The sequence below is a fragment of the Hemicordylus capensis genome, chromosome 3, assembly GCF_027244095.1.
Source record: "Hemicordylus capensis ecotype Gifberg chromosome 3, rHemCap1.1.pri, whole genome shotgun sequence".
In the NCBI taxonomy this organism is placed as follows: Eukaryota; Metazoa; Chordata; class Lepidosauria; order Squamata; family Cordylidae; genus Hemicordylus; species Hemicordylus capensis.
The window spans coordinates 225,799,188-225,824,825 of record NC_069659.1 but is presented as its reverse complement, the minus strand read 5'-3'; the positions used below and the strand labels follow the sequence as shown (position 1 = coordinate 225,824,825).

Here is a 25,638-nt window from a genome sequence, read left to right as displayed (position 1 = left end):
ATTTGTATGGATGCTGCAAGAAACAGAGTGCAAGGAGGAGCATGCAGGTAAATAAAATTCTCTACTAAAACTCAAGCAATGATGATAGTTTCCTGTTGTGGTAGTGGGTAAACATCTGCCCATTTAGAAAAGTAATCTGTAAGGCCTTTCACATGATCACCTGGGGATGACTGGGTGGGTGGAAGCTCCTACCGTAGTCCTGATAGATGTGAAGAGCCCCCGTTTGGCTCTGCAAACCCAACACACACATGATGATGACAGCCATGAGCTTGAAACACAGAAGGTCCTCTGAGCATCGGAAGAAATTTCCAGGCATGCATCACACTGCCAGAAAGGAAAACCTCGATCATGTCAGCAGCTGCCCTCTGATTGGCCACGAGGGGGGCAGGAGGCAGGCCCTGTGCAAGTCATTTGACCACAGAGAGCACTGTGCAGAGCAGCATATTTGCAGCTAGCAGCCCCTGTTGCCCCAGCTCTCCTTTACAAACATGGCAGCTGGCTGGTGGGAGCTGCTGCAAAAGGGAAATGCTGACACACGAGCAAACACTGAGGTAGGATGGCTCCTCTTTCTATCCTACCATGGTAAAGACCCTGTTATGAAAATCAGGCTACCCACATTTGAGTGGGCTTCATTGGCAGGATTCCCATAGGTTCTCATGAGTAGAAATCCCTGGGTTTACTGTCTCCAGCCTTCATTTTGATGCTCATGTGAACCCTCCTGTAATTACTTAAATGAAATAATGATTCTAAAGAGCAATTGGTAAAGAACCCAAAATGTGCACTTCTATCCATTCCAGTGGCTGTTTTGCCTGGGAAGACATCATAAGACCTTGAGAGTAACTCCTGCTATTTTCCTTGAGTCACATGCTGTGCATCTTCAGCAATTTTTGATATCCCTTTTCGAGCCAATCAAAATGTGATGTGTACACTTTCTGAATAACTTTTTCCACTGCCAAATGTCCTCCCATGGGACTATCATGCAGAGACTCTCCCTTTTGAAAGCTTTTCATGGTACCACATTGTTAACTAAGGAGGGCTGCCCCTCTTGTCCAAGACACCTCCTCATTAGCAGTTAATATTGCACATATAGGTCAGGACACCCATATTATACCTTCCCAAACAAGATCAAACCTGGATGTTGCTATGTCCTACATTATCCCACTTTTTCAGTATTTGAATATTTTTACCCTCGTTTTGGTACTGCTGCAACATATTTGCTTCTGTCTGATTTTCTGTTGTTCCATACAACCAGAGCCTTTTAGGGGGGAACAAGGGAGATCAGTTGCCCTGGACCCTGCACATAGAGGGGGTTGGGGCAATCGGTATTTGAAATGATCAGATTGATACTTTTCATTCAAGGCATTAAAATGAATCAGTTAAAATATCAGCCTAAAATTAATAGCAATAGCAATAGCACTTGCATTTATATACCGCTCTATAGCCGGAGCTCTCTAAGCGGTTTACAATGATTTAGCATATTGCCCCCAACATTCTGGGTACTCATTTTACCGACCTCGGAAGGATGGAAGGCTGAGTCAACCTTGAGCCCCTGGTCAGGATCGAACTTGTAACCTTCTGGTTACAGGGCGGCAGTTTTACCACTGTGCCACCAGGGGCACAAATTAAGAGTTATTTCAGTATTTGGGGTTATTACATTGACACAGGATGCAGTGTCTGACATACCATGTTGCACATGTGGTGGAATATAATGTTTGAACAGTTGCACAAGTGTGTTGTACAAGCACAAAAATGGTGTGATGATGCAACTGTTATGTATAATGGTTGCACTGCCACATAACTCAGTTTGTGCAGTGGTTGTGCTTGCATAACAGCACCCTTGAGCAACTGTGCAAATATTACATTCCACCAGTATGTCAGCCAGAGAAAAGTGGGGGCTCAAATGAACATTCTGCCCCCAGGCCTCTCAGAGTCTTGAAAAGGCCCTGCTTACAACCTTTGGGCTATGTGAGTCAGTTAAAGATGCTATTTCTGATCAGGACAGAAGTATGTGTTTTGCACATTATATGTGAGGTACTGTATATTAAGATTTCATCCAATAACACAATGGCTTCCATTGCAATTCTGAGGAATTTGGTCATTGTTCTCTGAAAAATCTTGGAAGCATTGTGATATGTAGTAGAAGGCAGAAGACAGAATTGGGAAAGGTCCCCCCGCCCCCAAAGGTGTGTAGTCAATGTAGTCAGTTTGTCACTCACTGGGTTGTTAAAGGGATTTGCCAGATACTCTTTAAAGCATCTTGAGAATAGTTTGGTGCCGGTCAATTTTAAGGGGAAATTCTCTAACACTGGAATATTCATTTTTCAGTAATTACGGCTCGATTAAGTTTTTTTAGGTCTACACAATATGTGTTAGGGATGTGCACAAAACAAATTTTGTGTTCTGTTTCAAGCTCAAAATGAAGTGCAAATGGCCAAAATGTTTTGTCGAAAACAGCAGCCAAGCCTGCTGTTTCACTGAAACAACTCAAACATTTTGAGTGTTTTGGCCGTAGGGAACAATGGGGAAACTTTAATCACCCTATTGTTTCCCATGAGTAGCTCCTAGGGACACCAAAGTGGGTTGGATGGTAGGGCATGATGGATGCTACCCACCTTCTAACCCACAAAAGAAATGGGCAAGTGGGTGATTTTTTAACAAATTGGTAACCTTTTTCTCAAACCCCCATAGGATCCTAGGAGCTACCCATGGGGAACAATGGGGTGTTTTGAGTTCCCCATTGTTCCCTATGGCTGAAACACTTAAAATGTTTTGAGTTGGTTCCGTCAGAATGGTCAACTCGACTGGAACGAAACAGCCAGAACATTTTGGCCGTTTTGCGTTTTCTTTTGAGCTTGAAAAGGGACACAAAATCCATTTTGTGCACATCCCTAATCAGTATATACATTTTCTAAATAAATAAAGCTGCTGCTGGCCCATTTTTGCTGAATCCCCTCCCTCAGTCTTAAGCTTGGGAGGAAATACACCAGGATATGTGGGGGAGACATACCATGGGGGGGGGCCAATTCAGGACTTTGCCCCAAGGCACCCCAAAGCCTGACACTGGTGCTAGATGGGCAAAAGCCTCTAATAGTGTGGGTCTTTCTATGCATTGTGTGTGCAAACCGAAGCACTGTGCCTTTTTGTTGTGCTGTGTGTTTCAAATGACCAGACTGCCCTTCCCCATCCTGGACTCTATTTTATGCTGTTTTTACACTTACCCAAGAGGTAAATTTGGCCTTTTCAAAATGACTGCCATAGCTACTCCTTCACATGGCTGCTGTTTTTACTTTAAATTAAAAGTAAACCCCAAACTAGATAATGCAAATAATGTCCTGAGTATTTTGGCCCTCTCTGGTTTTATGAAGGAATGTGTCCGCCTCACTCTCTCAGTCAGGTAGCTCTTTTTCTAGAATCCAATCTCTTTTTAAGATGTCCTCCTTTTAATCACAAAACTTAGAATGTTCTGCCAGTTCATACAGGGCACTTACAAAGGACTCAACAGCTTCTTCAAGCTTCTTTGATAAAAAATAGGCCTTTGATGAAAGCAGGATGTTTCATAAATCACATTACATTTTGGAATGAAGTGCATATCAGATTTGGTTGGGAGAGTCTCATAGCCATTCTCATGGCCCTCCACAACCAGTGTAGAAGACTTACTGTACAAATGTTGTCAGCTTTTTTGCCCAGAGCATAACGCTATGTAATTATCTGAGCAATTCCTTCTTCCTTGTAGGACTTTGTGGCCAGGAGAAAGCAAGTAAACCTCTCTTTCCATTCATGCCATGCTGCAGGATTATTAAAGTTGAAGGCTTCTGGCAGAGGAAACTATTCTATTTTGCTTTTCTTTCAAGGATCTGTGGACTTAAAACTTCATTTCTGAAACTGTGTCATGGAAAGCCTAGCCTTAGAGAACACCAGTCAGGATGATAGTTGTATTCTTTATTATCTTAAAAGTACAGCAGTCACAGAGCAAAAAGCAATGCCAAGCTCAGTTCAAATTGCTACTAATGATAGTGTTATCTGTTTCCTACTGTGTATGTATTTGTAAGCATTTGCTATGAAAAGAAGAAGATACAAAGCCATTGGTTTCAATATACACTGCACATAAAATTGTAAGTTGAATAATAGGTGCAAAATGGAAACGTTAAAAAGATTTTTTAATCTTTATCACGGGGAAAATAGTTCAGAAAGTGGGGGAATCTACTTCCAAAATATGGCTGAAGAAATATTAGATAGACCCTGCATAATATCTTTTCAATATTATGAATGTTCCTTGGTGTATAAAGATTATTTATATTTTGTTCATTTAAAAATCAGTCTCTGCCATTTCCAGTTGCTTAAAGTTGATATGAGTGGTTGCAGTCAAGTGATGGGGAGAGACCATTCACTCATTCATTCAAAAACACAACAGCTAAAAAGCTTCCAGAGTGACTAACCAATTATCTTGAACTTGAACCAGAAGCCTCATCACTTGAAGTAGAAAGATACCTGGCACTGTATGTGCTCAGTCCTCAGGGCCTCTTCAGGTACAGAAGAGGGCAAAATCGGATCTTGAAACTGTGGGTTGGCCAGGCCTGATATAAATACTTGGAGCCTGGACTCTTTTCCTAGCTTGGTCAACAGAGCAGTAGGTTTTCTGTCTGCTGCATCTCTCCAGTCCCTGACTTCAAGGACTTTGCATTACAGGTGCATGTCCAGATTTGGATATGGCCACCCGTGGCTCTAACTTGGGCTTTGACTTAATGGCAGATTACCTGTAAATCTCAGGTCCTATTCCTGAAATCTCAGTTAGTGGGGCTGGGAAAGACCCCAGCCTGAGATCTTGGAAAGCCATTGCTTATCGGAGCAAACAGTGCTGGCTAGATGAACCAATAGGTCCACTATACGGTGACTTCATATGTACATATGATCTGCAGAGTTACATTCAGCGTATGATGTTGGGCTTCATGTGACCAGCACCACATGGACTGACCTGGTTCTCCACAGCTGTCATTCGCTGAGCAGTCATGTCAATTGGCCCCAACTGGCAGAATATCATGTTTTCTTTTAGGAGCTTGTGCTGAAATGTTTAGGCAAGCCCAGACCATTGGGTTTAAAAGGCTATGAAACAATCTCACCTGCCACCTATAGCTTTGCTTTTCCATTTTCCTGCAGTTCCTGCATTTACTGATACTTGATTTTTATTGTTCTTTGCAACAGGCCTTAGTTCTTTTGAATACACTCTCTGCAGTGTGTGAGCCAATCTGGATGCTAGGTCTCCACCAGACCTTTCTACTGTTCCTTATCATTGGGAGATGGCTTCTTCCCATTGGCGGTGAAATCACCCGGGACCAGTTGTCACAGCTGCTTCTTATGTTTGTGGGTACCGCAGCAGATATACTTGAATTCACTAGTGAGACCCTGGAAATAGAGAACGTAAGGTAGGTAATATTGTAGTACCCCAGTTATTCAGGGAGCTTCAATCACACCAGTCTTTAAATAATTTTAATTGAAAATTCTAGCTGTCCCCCAGGTCATCTGGATAAATGGGAAGGAACCATATTTACCCAACTTTTGGCTCTCTCTGTTGCTTTCGATACCATTGACCATGGTATCCTTCTGGATCATCTGGGAAGACTGAATGTAAGGGGCACTGCTATGCAGTGGTTCCACTCATTCCTCTCTGGCAGATTTTAGAAGATGTCACTTTGAGACTGCTGCTCTACAAAGAGAGAGCTTTTGTATGGTGTCCCTCGGGGCTCCATCTTGTCTTAGTCAATGTCTTTATTATGGTACTTGACCAGATTTCAGCATTATAGTACAAAGTTAACATTCAATGCAGTTGGTGAAGTCTATAAGATATCACAGTTACATTTAGGTAGAGGATGTTTACCCAGATCAGGGACATATATTTACCTAACTGATAGGGGGAGCCTTCACTATTGGCCATCTTGTCTCCAGTGCTTTTTAACATCTACATGAAACTGCTTGGAGAGATCATCAGGGGATTTGGTGCAGGATGTTATCAGTGCAAAGATGACACCCAAATCTATTTCTCCATGTCAGCTTCATCAGACAATGGCATAACTTCCCTAATTGCCTGCCTTGAGGCAGTAATGGGCTGGATGAGGGATAACAAACTGAGATTGAATCCAAACAAGATGGAGGTGCTCATTGTAGGAAGCTGGAGTTTGAGAAATAGGATAGATCTGCTAGTTCTGGAGGGGGTTACACTCCCCCAGAAGGAACAGGTTCGCAGTTTGGGTGTACTTCTGGACTCAACCCTCTCTCTGATAGCTCAGGTGGAGGCAGTGGCCAGGAGTGCTTTCTATCAGCTTTGGCTGGTTCCCCAACTGTGCCCTTTCCTGGAAGTGAGTGACCTTAAGACATTGGTGCACATGCTGGTAACCTGCAGGCTTGACTGCCATGCTATCAGGCTTGACTACTGCAATGCACTCTATGTGGAGCTGCCTTTGTACGTAGTCTGGAAGTTGCGGTTGGTGCAGAATGCTGCTGCCAGATTGGTCTCTGGGACATCCAAAAGAGTCCATATTACTCTGATTTTAAAAGAACGACACTGGCTACCAACAGGTTTCCGGGCAAAATTCAAAGTGCTGGTTATTACCTATAAAGCCCTTAACAGCTTGGGCCCCGGGTATTTAAGGGAACACCTTCTTCGTTATGAACCCCGCCACCTATTATGATCTTCAGAGGAGGTTCTTCTGAGGGTGCCACTGGCTCGTCTGGTAATGACTCAAAGGCGAACCTTCTCTGTAGTTGTCCCAGGGCTGTGGAACACACCCTGCTGAGATTAGAGCTGCTCCATCCCTGTTGGCTTTTAGGAAACAACTAATGATGCATCTCTTCAGCCAAGCTTTTTAGCTGTTCGGTAGTTTTAAGGTAAAGGTAAAGGTAAACTCCTGGTGCCCACAGAGCCCTGTGGTTTTCTTTTGGTAGAATACAGGAGGGGTTTGCCATTGCCTCCTCCCACGCAGTATGAGATGATGCCTTTCAGCATCTTCCCATATCGCTGCTGCCCAATGTAGTACCAGCAGGGATTCAAACTGGCAACCTTCTACTTGTTAGTCAAGCATTTCCCCACTGCACCATTAAGGGGCTAGTTGGTAGTTTTAATGGATATTTTAATTTGATTCTTTATGTTCTGATTGTTAAAGTTTCTTGGTTTTATTGCTGTAAGCTGCCTAGAGAGTTCAGTAGTGGGCGGTATACAAATATGTTAAATAAATAAACTTGGATTTTGAATTTAAGAAAAACAAAAACTCTTGTGGCACTTTGTTTTATTAATTATTATTTATTATTATTTATTTATTTGATTTCTATTTATTTGATTTCCCTTCCAAAAATGGCTCAGGGCGGTTTACGCAGAGAAATAATAAATAAGATGGATCCCTGTCCCCAAAGGGCTCACAGTCTAAAAAGAAACATCAGATAGACACCAGCAACAGTCACTGGAGGTACTGTGCTGGGGGTGGGTAGAGCCAGTTAGCCCTTTAAGAACTAAAGCACTTGTCAAGCAAAAGATAGTTGTTACAAAGTCCCACTGAAAGCAACTGAAGTTAATTACTAAGTTGTTCAACATGGCTAACTATAGCTAGTTTGAGACCTAATCAATTTATTGTGGCATGAGCTTGCTTCAACAGATGCATGAAATAGACAGCAAAGATGCTTGATTGATATAGATCAGTCTCTCATGGCAGGAGGGGCTGCTGGGCTGCTAAAGGCTTATAAACCTCTGAAGGCATGCCTGCCGCAAGGAGGAGCAGGTTAGAGGGCTTGACTTTCACCCCCATGAGATTTTCAATACAAACCATGAATCCACTCTCATTTGCGACCAAAGAATCTACACTCAGAACACCTCAGAAACAACAGAACCCTGTACCCCATGGGTTAGAAACCCATGGGGATGTTTGGCACCCTATGTGCACTACACCACCACTCGCTCTGGGCCACCCCAGCACCCCCCAAGTGCACTTATGGGGCTGCTGAAACCTCCATTATACCTTATGAGGAAAAACCTTAAAGACACGTAAACTTCAACAGATCACCGAAAATCAGCCCTCTGCCCAAATCCTTTGAAAAAATTCTGGTAGCTTCCTTGCCCCCCCCTTGGGCACTACCACCAACCCCACACCTCTCTAGGCCACCCCTTTCTGCCCGACGTGAAGCGATAAACCTCCGTTATACCTTATGGGGGGAAACCTTAAAGATGCGTAAACCTCGACAATTCGTCAAAAATCAGCCCTTTACCCAATCCCTCTGCAATTTGGGTGGTAGCCTCCACCCATTAGGTACTACCACTCCACCCCACTCTTCCACCCCAGATCCCAATTTATGCCCCAAATCTGCCCCAAAGACACTAAAAATTCAACAATTCACCAAAAATCAGCCCTTTGCCCAATCCCTCTGCAATTTGGGTGGTAGCCTCCACTCATTAGGCACTACCACCCCACCCTACTCTTTCGGCCCTGGGACCCAAAATTCGAGTAGATGTCAGATCGGACCTTTTTGCATTGAAGTCAATGGGAGGCAAAAAGGTGGGAAATTCAAATAGACATCAGAACTCAAAATGGAGGAGGAGGAAGAAGCACGTTATCAGCCACAAAATGGATGGTCGAAACTACAAATAATTTGGAGCCGAAACAGGGGTGATTCATTTTGGCTCCAAAACATTTAGGGAAGGCAAAAGGGTGATTCGTTTCGTTAACGAATCACCCGAAACAGGCAGTTTCAGGTACAGATCGTTCCATACCCGAAACGTTTTGCACATCCCTAGTGATGATTATTACCTTTAAAGCCCTGAACGGCTTAGGTCCAAGTTACCTTAGAGAGCGCCTTCTTCTGTATGATCCCCACCGCACGCTAAGGTCATCTGAGGAGGTCCGTCTCCAGTTACGACCGGTACGTCTCGTGGTGACTCAGAGGTGGGCCTTCTCTGTAGCCGCTCCTGGACTGTGGAATGCACTCCCTGCAGAAATCCATAATTTGAACTCTTTATTAGCTTTTAGGAGAGACCTTGATATGAACAGGTGGGTGGACCCCTTTTTAGAACCAGGCCAAAAGGCTAGATTGAGGCCTGTGCCTGAATTGTCTTGCAGGAAACGGAAGCCTGACTTCGATTTTTCTCTAAGCCAGGCCGGCGAGCAGAAATGCTATTCCAGCATTACTGAATTATATGCAGCAGTTTACAGCATTTAGATTCTGTATCTATGATGGCGAGTGTCTAAAATATGATGAATGACATTGTTCACATGTGAAAGTTGACAGTTCAGGACAAAATTTTGCCAGTGTGTGGAAACTCAAGAGATATACCAGTACTTGTTCAGTCAACATTCACTTGTATATGTCCAAAAAGAGGGGATACATATCTATGTTCAGGTATTCATAAAAGCACCTGGGACTGTCAGCATCCACATGCTGCCATTCTCCAGATATTGGGTATTCCTTATAATATGCACACATGCTGTATTTAAGCATGGGTTAGTTGCTGTATCATAATCAAATACACAGGTATCTGAGCTAGAACCAAGAACGAGTTTGGAAACAGACAAGATAAGTGTTGTGTGTGATAGAACAAAGTGATGCCATTTTGCTCAAGAGCCTCCCAGGGAGTTTTTGTAACTAAATAAATGGGTTGGTTCCTGGTAACGCACAGGAGAGTCTCACTTTGCTGATTTCTCAGTGCAAAAGCATGACTAAAATGTCAGAATAAAGTTACTACTTCTGGCCTTGTATGGACACCATCAGTTTGTCCAGGATATCTTGCAGACTCTGTATTACATGCACTTTGGAGGAATTGCTTTTTATATCTGATACATCTTTGTTTATTTCAGGAACAACCTTCCTCTTGTATATGCAATTCTAGCAGTGTGGACTTGGAGTATGCTGCAGTTTCCTCTGGATCTTGCAGGTCTGTAACAGTACACATTTCCAAGGATTTTACTAAAGCGTGCAAAGATTTTTTCCTCATTTCTTGCTGCCCTTAAACTCCCAAATTCCATCAGAAGAGAGTAAAACAGTCAGTCCAAGCCTTGCTTGGCAATATAAGCTGTGAGCAAGGACTATTTTTCCATAATTGCCATCATCAGAGATTTGTGATTCTCTGAATTCCCCAAAGGAAACATGGTGGGGAAGAACTGACATGGCTGGGGATCACCTTGTTTGTCCCAGCCAAGGCTCTGTGTTCCCCTTCCTAATTTGAGCATGAAGTCCTTTTCAAGAAAAGGACATTGGCATTTTTCAAGGAAATGCCAACATGTGCTTAAATGTAAGACTGAGTACTTTGCAAGGGTTGCTGGCTCCCAAAACAGCATTTTGCCCAGGCTTTGCAGTGACACCAAGCTGGCCAAGGCTTAATAATTATGACCAGTATAAGCCAGGTTCTTCACAAGGAGAAATGGTATGTTGATTAAGTCTCACTCCTTTTATAGTGCTATGCTAAGGGCAAGCAGGGTCCCAGAATCAGAGTGGTTCCAGGTGTTCTACTTCCCACAGCTGTCTGGATGTGCAAATTCCTTTCAGTTATGGTTCTGCTGCTGCAATGTCCAAAGGCAAACTTGCACAAGACACATTCATAAGCTTTGGATACACATCCAGATTGTTAGTCCTGAATACACTTTGGGCATGACAGCAGCCAAGCAAATACAAGTAAGTGGTGGGACAGAGAGCAGAACTGGTGAGGTAGATCTTTATGTCAGAACAGAATTGCCTTGTTGCTGCTCAGAAATGTCAGCTAACATGACTAAGGAAGGTTTGTGTGTGTGCATGTGCATATGTGTGTATAGAGACAATGAGAAATTTACTATGTTTCATACAAGACACAAATACAGGCTCAATTTGGTTATATAGAAGATCAAGCCCCCACCCCCCACCCCAGATGTGCACATATTTTTTGAAGCTTCCATTTCACTTGGTCTCTGGCATTAATGCAAAACAAAACCTTCATTTGTAGTGCAACATGTTGACTGCAGTCCATCAATCTCATCCAAGAGAGTCTTCAAGTTGCTTCTCTGCAAACACAGTGCAGACCTGTGGAACATTGGCATCAGCTTGTTCATTCAAGATGGCCCTTTTCTTATTGTGCGCCTGATACTGATGGGCTGTTTTAAAGTCATTAACCAGATGCTGGTGTTTTTCACAGCTAAGAATATCTTAGTTGTGATGTTACAACTGTACCGTCTCATCGTGTTATCATTAGACTTCCATGCCTCTCTGCATCAGTCAAATAGCCAGAAAGGAGGAGTTGGCTGTTGTCCATGTGAGCATAACAATTATGTTCTTCAACCCAACTGTGATATTAATGAAAAGGAGAGAGCTAACACTACCCTGGAAGATACCTCATCAGTCACTGTTGAAAGCCAGTGAATCCAGATATTTTATTTGTGATATACACTTGTTTCCCTGCTTGACCACTCTTATAGGGACTGGAATTATCAGACAATCTTTATGGTTCTGACATCTTTCCTATCCATTACAAGATGAATGTTTGACTAACAAGCAAAAGATGTTGTAGTAAACACATCAAAATGGAAATCTTTCAATCCTACTGATTTCAGTAGGCTGTCAGAAACTCCATATCATATTTATCCAGTAGAATTTAGTAGAAGTAGTTTTCTGAAACTTAAAAATATGTGATACAATAGTGAACTCACACAATGACATTGTGTTAGCAGAATATTCACCTGAAATTCAGGCTTATAACTATAATATGGTAGAGGACATATTCACCTCTGTGAAGAATCTTTTCAGCTGTGACAATGGCATGGAAGTGCAAATGAATGAAAAGAATATATTCCTTCTGCTGATCTGAAATGAAAACATTATACATTCAGTGAATGCAAGAACAACTGGTTTAAAATCACCTCTCCCAGCTGGATTAAACATAAAACTGTTTAACCCCTGAAGGAATTACAAAAGATCATGCAACTCTTTCTTCCCAGTAAAACCTTACCATTTCTCACAAGTCTTGTTTGTTTGCATCAACATCATGTTTGGATTGACTCAATCACAATTCATGTTGATGAAGGATTTTTCTGATAACCAGTTTTATACAAAGGTACTTGCTTCTTTAAACCTTTGGGTGAGTTCAGATTAGAAGATAGCCTACCTGCAATAGGCTTATCACTTCCCAAAATGGCTTTCATGATTGGGCAATATGCAATAAGAGACAATACTCTTTGATACTTGTCTGCATGATAACTACCATATTTTTGTGCATTGTCCCTGGCCACGGCTGGAGCCTGCTCCTGCTCCCGCAGTTCAGTAGCTACCATGTTATGCCAGCTAGAAATCCCACATCCAGCTGCTCCCCTCTACATTCCTCTGCTAGCAATTGTAAACTCTACCCCTGCACTTGCCAAACTGGTGAGATGGCTGTTGCTTCTTATGGAGGGAAGAAGGGCAAAAGAGCATTCCAGCTGCCTCCTCACACCTTTGTGATCTAGGGATCCTTTAAAAATTATCCAGTTTTCCCCCAGGGAAAAGCGCTTGACAGCCAGAAACCGTCCCTGTGAAAGTCTTCCTAGAAAGCCCACATCTCTTTAAGTCCCCGCACCCCACCCCGCTTCCATTTACAAAAAATTGATAACCCACAAGTTCTTGGTGAGAAAATAATGGTAGCAGTTTCACATCCTGTGGTTATCAGATCATATCTGCAACTCTGTAGCATTGTGTGAACTTACTCCTGATCTGGCCAATAATGGATTTCATGTATTTCCAGACTTTGAAAGAAAATGTTGTATTAACAAACATAATTAGAATGAATTAATGAACATATATATACTCCTGTAACCATTGTTGTAAGGCTTGCATGTTTGCAGTATTTTTTATTATTATTGTAAAGACGAATGTTTGCAAATAAAATAATAAAATCTGTTTCCTTAATAATGTTCATATTGGGGGGTGGGGGTCATTTGGAAATGTGGAAAAAAAATTAAAATGAACTGTGTAGGATAAAACGATTGACCTCACCTTAGTCAGTGAAGCCACTGGAAATGACTCAGTCCATGATGAAAGACTGGAGTCTCCATTCTCTCTAGCAGAGGAACTCAACTCGGCAATCCACATCATGTTGTTAGGGACCAGTACCCATAAGTTCTTGTAGCCTGTCAGCAGAGATTTAAGGGGAAGCCCCTGTCTGATGACCTAACGGCAAGCTTTCTTTCTCAAGATGTGTGTCCATAAAGCTTTACTCTTTATATAACCAACTTCTGAGAAAGCACAGTTTGGAAATTGGGGGCGGGGAGGAATTTAGCTGTCCTTTTCCTTGAACATGCATGAACCTTTTTTGTATTCCTTTCCACACACTCTATGACCTTTCCTTTAGGACTATTTCATAATACTCTGCTGAACACTTTCAAGTCATATTTCAATAGAAAGCACAGGAATCAATAAAACCTGTGGTCTTGCCTCACTTAAAATATTTTTGATGGAGAAAGCATGTACAAAAGGTTGTCGTTTCAATAGTGATTTTCTGAGTTGCCTTTTTCTGACACTTTTGTGAGATTAGCTGCTGTGTCTTTGCTGATCATTTCAAATATATCTTGTATTTCTGTATTTTTATACAAAAAGATCCAAAGCATGTGACGAATAGCAGCTTTCTGAAGGATGAAAAGAGCAGAGGAGCAACTAGATTATCTTCTCTAGCTCAGTGAAAACCTAAATGTCTCAAATTTCATTCTGAAAAGTGTCTAGATTTTTCTGGCACAGTCATATAGTTAAGGTGAAGCATGTTTTCAACATTCTGACATTATAAGCCCTAAACATTTTTTTGCTTCTAAAATCAAGAGTATCTATTCAATCCCTCTGAAATCGTACACACAGCAAGAAACACTCTGCCTCCAAATTTGGTGCAAGTCTATTGCTAAATGGCTGTAATACAGCAGTTTAAGTTTTTAACTCCTAAAATGAGGTTTCAAAGTTGTGGTGACCTTTTCCCACACAGAGAATGAAGCACTTCACATGATCTGTGTGAAGAGCTAGCAGGTTATTTGTGAGGAAGGAGGGTTTTACTTACCTTCCCTGCAGACTATCAGAAGCGGTTCCCTGGGTGGGAAGATTGCCTGCCCAGAAGTGTGGTGGCTCTCCTGTGGGCTGCCCACAGCTCGCCCAGCAGCTCTGGGTGTTAGGTGCAGAGAAGCCCCACTGAGCTGCGCCCAAGCCCCCAGAGCCCCAATAATGCACCATGCAAGTGTGTGGTGCATTACCGGCAGCCCCCTGCTCCTGTGTGTGCCTATAATCAATTAACCCAGTGCTTGGGCGCACTTTCACCCAAAACCTGGGTAATGCAGCAGGCTATTTTGGAGGGCTTGCCGCCGCCGGGAGCCGCGCAGTAGGGATATGCATGGAACCGGCTGGTTTGGTTTGAGTCCGGACTGGACTCAAACCCAAACAGGCCAGTTTGGTCCGGCACCCCCCCCCCAAACTCCCCTCCCATTTGGTTCGGTTTGGGGGGGTTCACGAATTTTTTTAAGTGACATTTTAAAACCTTTTAAATGTTTTTCGAGGCAGCAGGGGGTGTGTGGAGGTTCCCCCTCCCCCTGCTGACCTCCTAAATCATCCCCTCTGACCCATTTGGCCGGTTCTTCAGCCCCTTTGGGCCTCTGTAGTTCAGCGTGGTGGCAAAAATGGTGGCCCCCGCACATGCGCAAATGGCCTCTGTGAGGCCTGGCATGGCCCACGGCCTCACAGAGACCATTTGCACATGCACGGTGGCCACCGTTTGGGGCAACGCACCGAACTACCGGATTCCAGAGTTCGGCGCATTGCCCAAAATGGCGGCTACTGCTCATGCACAAATGTTCTCTGCAGGGCCATGGGCCATGTCAGGCCTCGCAGAGGCTATCTGCGCATGTGCAGCGGCCACCATTTTTGCTGCCGCACCAAACTATGGAGGCCTGAAGGGGCTGAAGAACCAGTCAAACGGGCCGGAGGGGATGATTTAGAAGGCTGGTGGTGGGGGAGGGAGAACCTCCGCACACACACCCTGCTGCCTCAAAGAGCATTTAAAAGGTTTTTTAAAATCACCTTAAAATTCTCAAACCCCCCTCCAAACCATCGGGGGTGGGTCGGTTCTAGGCCAAACCAAACTGGGGGTGGGGTCGATCCGGCCCGGCCCGGCCCGGCCCGGCCCGGCCCAGAACCATCTAACTGAACTGGTTAAATGTTGAACCAGTTTGACGTCAAACCGGTTTGCACATCCCTACTATGCAGTTCCTGGCAGTTCTCACGTGCGGTGAAAACCAGGCTGGGTTTCCCTAGCCCGGTTTTTGCTGCACGTGAGAATGGTTTCAATGTAAATTTGTTGAATGTTTGATGTCCTTTTAGCATTCCCCCCAAATTCAGGTCCATATGGGACTGGTGCCTTTTGCTGGTTTGGAAAACATCAATTAGTGATTTTTAAGTAATTACTGTTCGAAATCCCCATAATAATAGGGAAAATAACTAAGGGAAAGTTAGCCAAGAGCATTATTTAGAGTGCCCACTGAGAATTCTGAAGACAGGAGAAAAAGAAGAAGACATAAGGGCTCCTATAGGTTTGCATCCCTTAAAAGGGTTGGGGTTTCAATAATTGGGTGGCTTTTGTTCTCTAGGGGGTCGTAATAAGGGGCCTGTTTTGAAACAGTTGCACTGGCTGCCAATATGTTTCTGGGGAAAATACAAAAGTGCTGATTATTACCTTTAAAGCCCTGAATGGCTTAGGTTCCAAGTTATCTTAGCACCTTCTTCTGCACAATCCCCACCACACATTAAGGTCATCTGAGGAGGTCCGTCTTCAGTTACCATCAATGTGTCTGGTGGTGACTCAGAGGCAGGCCTTATCTGTAGCTGCTCCTGGGCTGTGGAATGCACTCCCGGCAGAAATCCGTAATCTGAGTTCATTATTGGCCTTCAGGAGAGCCCTTAAGGCCTATCTGTTTGGCCTGGCCTTCCAGGGTTTTGAAATTGTTTTTAAACTGTTAAGGTTTAGAGAGGAGAGCTGGTCTTGTGGTAGCAAGCATGACTTGTCCCCATAGCTAAGCAGGATCTGCCCTGGTTGCATATGAATGGGAGACTTGATGTTTGAGCATTGCAAGATATTCCCCTCAGGAGATGAAGCCGCTCTGGGAAGAGCAGAAGGTTTCAAATTCCCTCTCTGGCTTCTCCAAGATAGAGCTCAGAGAGATTCCTGCCTGCAACCTTGGAGAAGCCGCTGCCAGTCTGTAAAGACAATACTGAGCTAGATAGACCAATGGTCTGACTCAGTATATGACAGTTTCCTATGTTTGGCCTGGTTTTCCAGGGTTTTGAAAACTGTTTTAATTGTTTTAATAATGGTTTTATGTTGTTTTTACAGTTTTCGCTTTTAACATTTAATTGGTTTTAGTTTTATTTTAATGTAAATCACCTTGATCCATTTTTAGAAGGGCGGTATAAAAATCAAATCAATCAATCAATCAATCAATCAATCAGTCAGTCAATAAAGCGGAGTATGCCACTATATATGGTTTTTTAAAAAGTTAATTCAGGGGGTTAAGGCCTACTATTTCAATCAGATTGGCTTAAGGCCTACGACTATTTTGCTGAAGGAAATTAAATCAAGCAGGAGAACTGTGAAGTTTATGGGAAATTTCTGGGAAGAGAATCTGTAGTTTTGGACACAGTTGTTAAATCATTTGTTATTTTTAATTATTGTTGTGTTTGTGTGTTTTTAAGAAAAAGAAAACAATGAAGTACAGATTTAAAGTGAACACAAACTACCTGCTTCTTGTTGTGTCCTTATTCACTGCTGAATATTCATGAGGTGGGATCACACTTTCACTATTTCTGAATCCACTAATGTCATTTAATTGATTTTATTTTCCAGGTGGTGGGGGAGGAGTGTGACTTTCTCTTAGCTGAAGGTTTACAAAGTTCAACATCAGGAAGTTCTACCCTATGGGGTGGGTAAGCTCTTCCCCATAGTGGCTAATCAGATTTTCCTTTTTAAAACACCTGGAAATTCAGTAATCTAAAAACCTATAGTTTAAGATGAGAATTACATTTACATTGTCACTTGTGCTCTAAAAAGAATGGAAATTGCAAGGTAAGGTGCTCATCTTAACTTCTGCGCCATATAAACTGTAAAGACTTTATACAGTCCGGTATATGATGGTGGCTTTGGAGAGTGTGTGCCACCAGAAGAGTGGTGGGGCAGCAGGTGAGCAGGTAGGGAGCTGTTTACCTGCTTTAAAAGGAACCACCCTGCCCTGCCTAACCAATTCAAAGACCGGCACCTGAGCTGGTTCGGTGCTTCCCAGAGGAAGCACCAAACCGGTTCATAACTTCCCTACAATGTACCACCAATGTGCCACTTTTGCATCGTCAAAGGCTTCACCAACACATATAAAACCTGCAGGGACTATGCAGCCAGCCCCCTCCCTTTAGAAGCCCAAGGATGAGCAGATGGGTTATGAGGGCCCCAACCAATCAATGAGTGAGGAGACGCAAGGAACCAGACCATGGATGCCTTTTGTATTTTTGCTTGAGAGATAGGTTCAGAATTACAGTAAGAGAAAGGTAAAACGAATCTTCTAACATGATTCCAAGTAAGCTAACCTAGTGGGGAGGAGAAAGAAGGGGGAAGAGAGAAATGGAAATTTCATTACCAATGGGCAGGGAACCAGTAAATGGCGAGATCACTGGTTCTCCCTACAATCCAGATGCTAGTGCAATGAAAAGATCAAGGTGAGTACAGCTGGGTTGCAAAGGATGCTGCAGCATTGGAGAGGGTGAAGATGTGTCTTTTGGACCTCCCTCTGATGGACTGTCCTAGACCCCAAAGTCTTATACTCTTTGTGGCCTTTGATGGTTAAGAGGGTGGTCAGTTTCCATATCAGTCCGGGGTGGAAACTGGTCATACTTGACACCAGTCTTCAGGATTCTGATCTCAGAAGTTGTTGTCCCATTCTCACCCTTCGGTTTGGTTATCATAGTGTCTCTGCATGACAGTTCTTATCTGCAGCACCCCATGGCTTCGTACAGGATGTTTCAAAGAGTTGTTGCCATCTTCTCTTGCCCTGGCCTTCAGCCTTGATTGATAAGCAATAGGTGTCAAAATAATTGTTGCCTTCTATCCTGGCCCCTTGGCCATTTTCAGTCTCTTATGGATAGTGATGTGCGAGAGGGAGACCAGATGCAGAGTTACAATGGGGACCTTTTCTTATAAAAAATGTGGCTCTTGGGGCCTCCAGAGCTGCAACAATAGCATACATTAAAAGGTAACTAATTTTCTCCTAAGCTATGGCTTTAATACATAAATGTAACTAACAAGGAATTTGGGACTCTGTTTAATCTGACTATTAGAGCCACGGTGTACAGTCAGCAAGGTCATTCATGGATCTCTCAACTGTCCAGTGTTCAGTCTCCTTGGAATGATTTCCTCTCCCACTGCTGCTGACACAAACAATCCTGTGTTCATACTTAAGATGAGCAGATGAAGGTTACAATAATGTAAATAAACAAATGAAACAGCAAGGATACCCATGAGGGCTGAGGGTACACATAGTGGGGGTGCACATAACACATGCACTCACCATCTTGATTTGGGGTGGATGACATCACAAACTATGCCATTGAGGTGTCCTTATCTGTCAATACAACTGTACCAAATTTGGTCCAAATCGGTTAGGCAGTTCACAACTTATTCCATTTGTGCCTCAAACATTCAAATGTCCACCATCTTGTTCTGAGGTTGATGACATCATCACAAACTATGCTTCTGAGGTGTCCCTATGTGTCCCTACAACTGTACAAAGTTTGGCCCAAATCAGTTCCCACTTGTGCCTCAAACATTCACATATCCACCATCTTGAATTGGGGTGGATGACATCATCAAAAACTATGCTGAGAAGGTGTCCCTATGTGTCCCTACAGCTGTTCCAAATCTGGTTACAACTGGGAAGGCAGTTAGCAAGTTAGCCCACTTGCGCCTCAAATGTTCATGTGTCCACCACCTGGAATTGGGGTGGATGACATCATTACAAACTACATTACACTACAGCTGTTCCAAAATTGGTTCAGATCGATTAAGCAGTTCACAGGTTAGCCCACTTGCGCTTCAAACTTCCCACTTAGTTTCCACTTGCACCTCAAAGCCGCTGTGAACAGTAGTGTACTGGAGGGGTGGAGTATAAATGTTTTAAACAAAAACAAATAAACTTTCACACATCCGCCATCTCAAATTGAGATGGATGACATTATCACAAACTATACTGTTGAAGTACCACTATCTGTCACTACAACTGTACCAAATTTGGTTCTAATTGGTCCAGCCATTGCAAAGTTGATAGCGGGACAACACGTGGACCCACAACACACACACAAAGCTGGGTGATCTCATTAGCTTACTTTCCTTAAGGAAAGAAGGCTAAGAAAGAAGATTGATCACAGATCTCCCAATGTCTCATCTTGTTTAGCCTTTATTCCAAAAGAACAAGGCTTGTTAAGGAACTTCAGTCAAGTATGCTCAAGCCATCTCTCCCTTTGATTTCCTTCCTCTCCATGTGAAAAGCAACCAAGCAGCAATCAAATACGTACTCCTGCCTCTTAAATAAAAATGCACTTGGTTGCTATATAAATTAATGAATAACATGATCTACATGCATCACACTTTTACAGAGTAACAGATGCAGAAAACAAATCTCTGCCCCAAGCAACCTACAGGTGAAAGTTTACCTAAAATATTTTATTGGTTTGATACCCATTTAACTGTTAGGCTTCCACAAAAGGAACCTGAGGACTGTAATTTGGTGAGTGTACTGCATATTCTGTGTTAGAGATCCCTATCCCTCACCATGTAGACCTACAGTTTCCAGGATTCCTTGGAGAAAGAGAAATACATTTTAATCAGTTTAGTGTAGAAAGTATCCCCAAAATCTAAACATTGGCTTACATGTCCCACAGTGTAAAATGGGTGTTACAGACCTGCCTATGCTGTTGCGGGGCTTTAGCATATACAGCAACAGTGTTATGCAAGCACTGGAACTACTGGCCTCTTGGGCGATCACACCTTGCATGCGACTTCCATTAGGAATAATGGAAGGTGTGCGTGGCATGTGGTTATGCGAGAAGTCAGTTGTTCTGGTACAGCCGTCTTGTGCAGCACTGTTGCCACAAGTGTTAGAGCCATAACAGTAAGCCACTGGAGGTTGTGAAGGACGTATGGGGAGGAAAGAGTGACAAAACAGCAGAGAGGAAGAACGGGAGAAGCAAAGGTAACAGAGCAGGAACGAGAGCAAAAGTATGCACATTTACATCTCTAACTTGGTTCTGAATGAGGACGGTTCCTTGAATGGAAAGGAAAATGAGTTTTATGAACAAATACATAAAGGAGTTTTAAGGCTTTCTTTTCTTTATCATGAAGCAGCGTAGTTTAAAATTAGGAGATCGTATTATGACAAAACCATACTGGGTGGAAGGGGGACTCCAAAAGTAAAAGCTGCTGCAGGGGTAGCCTGCAGCCATATGCCAGAAAGTTACTGTGCTGATATGTCATGTGAATTTTTATCCATCTAGTCAATAAGCAATGAGTTGTTACTATGGCAATTTTGACATTATGAGGTGGCTGTGTTACAGTGCAGTGCGTCCATAGAAGACAGCTACATTCCCCAGCCTGTCATGTAATTGTATAATAGGTGGTCTTGGAGAAAGGCAATGGGATGTGTTGGCTGAGGAATTTGTGTGGTTCCAGCAACAGCCTGAATCAAGTCATAGTGTCATGGCTTCCAGAGGTACTACATTAATAGAAAGCCATTCCACAGTCACACTGTTAAAATGTCAACTTGTGGAGTTTTTGATGGGATCTTTGCTCTGTACCTTTTACAATTGCACCTGGCAAGTCCTTTGGCTTATACAATTTCCCCCTGTGTTCAGTGTGAGTCGAGGCACAAAATTAGCCATGCTTCACATTTTCACAGGGAGGCATATCCTATCACAGGGAGGCATATAGAGGTGGTGATGGTATGGCTGAGGGAGCATGTCAGAACATCAAGCATCCTCCATTCCTGAGATCTTGAGAAGTCCAAGGTTCTACTATAGTATGACTGCATTTACAGTAAATCCCTAATACTGTGATGTTTTATACAGTAAAATACTTATGAAAGTATGGATGCTGTATCCAGGTATACCACCTATGGGGGCACAATGACAAGTGCCCCCTTTCATGCTGATGTGCTCTATAGCATTGTCCCACACTATCCTTGAGTACCATGTTTGTCTGAGGAGTCAAGCTATGTGCTACCGTTCATAGTCATGAGGAGGATCTCTTCCTGAGTACAGCATTTGCCTCTTCTGAAAAACATTGTGGACAGTGTGGGGGCAGAGCTATGGAGGGCATCATGTGGGGACATGGCTTGCTGGTGCAAAATTGATGTTAGCCATCTCCTGTTCCCACCGTTCGCATATACAGGACAGGATGGGGCTAGCAATTCTGCACGGGGAGATAACCATATATATTAGAGATCTGAGTTCTAGTGCTGGAGAAGGTAATCATACATCATCCTCAAACAAGAAGTAGAAGGATGAACATTAAAAAAAATGTGTGGGCTCTCACAATGATACAGGTAAGTGGGAGAAAGACATGGTGACATGCCCAGAGTACCAATGCAGCCACCTTCCCCAACATCGAGGCCAACGTCGTCACACTTGCTGTGGGAAGGAATTGTTGTTTTCCAGCAATTTGTATTTATGGCTTAGGTACCGGGAAATGACTATTCCACCAGAACAGGGAGCACATCCTGGACAATATCATCTGGCTGGTTCAGACAGTCACAGCTGAAAATCCGCATCCCCAACCACTGGGAAAGCCACATTATCTGGGAAGTTCCTCAGTGGCTCTGATTACAATAGGTGGGATGATTATGGGGGTAGCTACACTCTAGATCTCAGCTGATTTAGCAGCCAGTCCTTCTTTCTAGGGAACCCCCGTGGCTGTAATTCTGTCAGGAGAGACTAGCAATCTCTAGCAGAGAATTCTCAGCAGCCTCACCAACTACATTTCCCAAGATTTTATGGAGGAAAGCCCAAAGGTATGTATGTATTTACTTCTTTATTTACTTATTTATTACATTTGTAGACCACTCCATGCAAAGGCTCTGGGCAGAGCACAACAAGTTTAAAAAACATAAAAACAAACACCATTTAGAATACACTGCTTAAAACAACAGGAAAACAATTTTAGAACAGTTCAGAATCATTTAAAACAATTTTAAAATTTTAAATATAGAATAACATCAAATGATTCTACAAAGTAGAAGAAAACTACTCAGAATCCGTTCTAACAGCCCTTTCTTAGAGAAATGTTGGTGTATTTATCTTGCACTCTATCAGCCTCTATAATTGTGTCTTTTTCTAAAGACATTCACAAGTGATAATTTTTATCTCTGTGCTTTGAAAAGCATCACCTGTTCATTTCTGTAAAACAAGCTTCTGTTTAAGGCACAAGAGCAATTGAGGCTGCTTTCCCCCCTTGGTCAGTTGGCAACCCTAGGTATTTATGATAGTCTATGAAATATTATTTCTAACACCATGATGCTAAGAAACTATGGTTTTCTTGGACAGAAAAGTTCTGTGAGGTGTTGAAGGCACTGTAATTTTTAAAGTGCCTGGCCACTAATAAAGCTATATTTCCAAAAAGTAAGAGAGAGGGTGGCTCCTTTGAAATGATGACAAAGAAAATAACTACACTTTCAACTACAGGTTGAAAAGACTTCTTTGAAATAGGCCCAAAGGCTTTGAAATACTCACAGAACTTGAGGTTAAAAAGAGTAAAAATGGGTATCAAAGAGAAACTGATGTAGTCAAATATTTTGGTGAACTGGGAAATAAAACAGTCATTGTGCAGTGTGGTTAAAAAGAAAAAAAAGGATGATAGCTAAACATGTAACATCTAAGGCTGTATAAAGCAAGGATTTGAAAATCATGGAGTTACATTGACAAAGGTCATTGACAGATTGTATTAAGCTAACAAAACGGCTACAAAGAAATCTGACAAGGGAGTATAGGAAGATCTATGAACTGAAACAATAAGAGGAACCTGTCCCTGAGCTTTCAAGCATTTATTTAGTGCTCAAAATAAACTATGCCCTTTCCATACTTTACCCTTTAAACACACAAATTCCTGCCCAATGGCTTCAGAACATAAGAAGGTCCCTGAAGGAGCAGACCAAAGGCTTGCGTGGTCCATCATGCTCTTTCCCACAACCACTGTATGTGCCACTAGGAAACCTTTCCACAAAAGCAGGGAGGAAAGCAATCGTCCTCTCCTGCTGCTGCTCAACAACATTTGGTGCTATATTTCAGAGGCATACTTCCTCTTAACCTGGAGATTTGACACAGCCGTCATGACTAATACCATCCAAAGATTTTAGGACCAACAAAATGAAGTACTTTTTCACACCGCACATAATTAGTCTATGGAATTCTCTGCCACGGGATGTGGTGATGACCACTAGCTTGGATGGCTTTAAAAGGGACTTAGACAAATTCACGGAGGACAGGTCTATCAATGGCTACTAGTCTGGTGGTTATAGGCCACCTCCAGCCTTAGGCAAGATGCCGCTAAGTACCAGTTGTAGGGGAGTAACAGCAAGAGAGAGGGCATACCCTCACCTCTTGCCTGTGGGCTTCTCAGGAGCACCTGGTGGGCCACTGTGTGAAACAGGATGCTGGACTGGATGGGCCTTGGTCCTGATCCAGCAGGGCTGTTCTTATATTCTCCTCCATGAATCTGGCTGATCCCCTTTTGAGGCTATCTAAGCTCATGGTCACCACCAGAGCCCTGTGGCTGCAAATTTGATAATGTAATTATGACCTATGTAAAGGAATACTTCCTCTGGATCTCTTGCCTACAGTCTAAGTAAACAGAAGATATAAAAAAGGAGGGAAGACAGAAGGGAAGATTAGAGTATGTGGGCATATGAACTGGTAACAATCTACCACCCATTATTATTATTATTTATTCAATTTTGACTCAAGTTGATGGTTTCCTTTATTTGTTTTATTTTTCAACATTTTTCTTCATCTACCAGCCTATAGCCTTGAAACTAGGTTACAAGCTGTGCAAGTTCCAGATGTTCAAAGCTCATGATTTATAAAAGATAAACTTTGTAGGGAGAATTGAGTGCTTTGGCTGTGAGTCATGGTGTTTAACCCTGAGTGAGGTTTAAGTCTGTAATGCAGACTTGCCCAAAAATCAGCTACCGGTAGCTTCACATGAATCTACTCAAAGTAGATCAGATCCCACCTCTCCTGAACCATTTGCATGTTTCTCAAATGCAGTTTTGATTGTGACTTGCATGTACAGATAAAACAAAACCGTTGTTTCTTTAGATGGGAACATTGTATGCCTTTTATGAGAAGAATGTCTGAAAATGTGGCTTAGAAATTCTGCCTTTGCAAATGTATGTGTTGAGCACTGATTTTGTACAGAACTGCATTTAATAAAACACTTCAAGGTATTTACATCTTGCAGTTTAAGGAGACTTACTGTCAATATGGTTAATGAATGCAATTTTGAGCTGCAACAACAAAAAGGGTTTAGCAGGTGAACAGCAATAATAATCCGTTGGCAAGGCAATGCACTTACTATGCAGTACACACAGGCCTCTCTGAGCCTATTGGGAACAAACAATTACTTTTGAAATGAAAAATATGGTTTGTACCAAAGAACTGCTTGACTCTATAAGGAGGATAAAAATGCACTGCAGGACGTCAATCATCTTTCTATCTGCTCCGTCATAGTGCCGCCTCCATTTATATGCAATTGCCGAAAATGATTCCTGGGAGTTATATAAGCCCATTTTATTAGGCTATGCTTTCTGATATCAACCTCATTGTGGAGTTTGGAGGAATTGTCCTTCTGTATACAGACTTCAGGCTTTTTGCCAAGTATTGTCATCAGTGAAGATAATGTAAGTTGTCTTCCTTTGGATTTTGAAAAATCATCTTCACAGTGTGCAAAGAAAAATAGCTGTTACAAGCAGCTTTTCTATAACTGGGGCTCTGAGGAAAACAGCAGCCGGGGTACTAGGTGCTACCCTACAGACTCTAAGGGAGGATCTCTCTTGGTAAAGGACTCCTGTGGGTTGCAACCTGGCTTCAAGGCCATATCCCCCTCCCCCTCTTTTTCTAGTCCTTCTCTGGTTCTCACCATAGGTTCTTCCCTCATCAAGCGAAAAACTACAGCTCTAGCCTAAATGACCTGAACTGGGGCCAAACTGAACAACTTCAGGAGACCTGTTTACATAATTTTTAAATTGAAACTTGCTGTAGCCATAGTCATTGCACTAAGGGCAGTTCACTTCCAGCTTGCCTAACAACAGGAGCTACAACAACCCTGGAAACAATACAGGCAGTATAGAAGAGTGTCACCCCTACCAAGAAACAAAAAACAAGCTGAGGAACAATAGCTAATGCATCACCTTGAGGTTGAAGAAATCTAGACTATCAAAGAGAGTCTGTTGAATGTCCCGGAGGAGCTGATGCTGGGGGAAAGATTGGAAGCAGAGGCAAAGGACAGCAGGCAAGGGTTGAGAAAGGCTCAGGATGGAAGAGGGAGGCAACAAGAGCAGTGGGTGCACGCCACACCTGTGAGATCCAAGGACCTTAGGGGAATATGTGATGAGA

The 25,638-nt window shown here is 42.8% G+C and overlaps 1 protein-coding gene and 1 long non-coding RNA gene across 2 annotated transcripts in view; one reads left to right on the top strand and one right to left on the bottom strand.

The window, feature by feature from the left end:
- TMEM26 (transmembrane protein 26) overlaps positions 1-12,870 on the top strand; it is a 44,804-nt gene extending 31,934 nt beyond the window's left edge. Inside the window, exons 4-6 of the mRNA XM_053311337.1 lie at positions 5,200-5,420; positions 9,831-9,907; positions 10,949-12,870. Of these exons, the coding sequence (XP_053167312.1) occupies positions 5,200-5,420; positions 9,831-9,907; positions 10,949-11,361 (711 nt within the window). The 3' untranslated portion in view covers positions 11,362-12,870. The remainder of the gene's footprint in view (positions 1-5,199; positions 5,421-9,830; positions 9,908-10,948) is intronic.
- The window catches only part of LOC128351631 (uncharacterized), a 31,156-nt gene continuing 9,658 nt past the window's right edge, over positions 4,141-25,638 (bottom strand). The window contains exons 3-5 of the long non-coding RNA XR_008319921.1: positions 11,725-11,802; positions 8,821-8,965; positions 4,141-5,400 (exon numbers count right to left, since the gene is read on the bottom strand). This is a non-coding gene — a long non-coding RNA (uncharacterized LOC128351631). The remainder of the gene's footprint in view (positions 5,401-8,820; positions 8,966-11,724; positions 11,803-25,638) is intronic.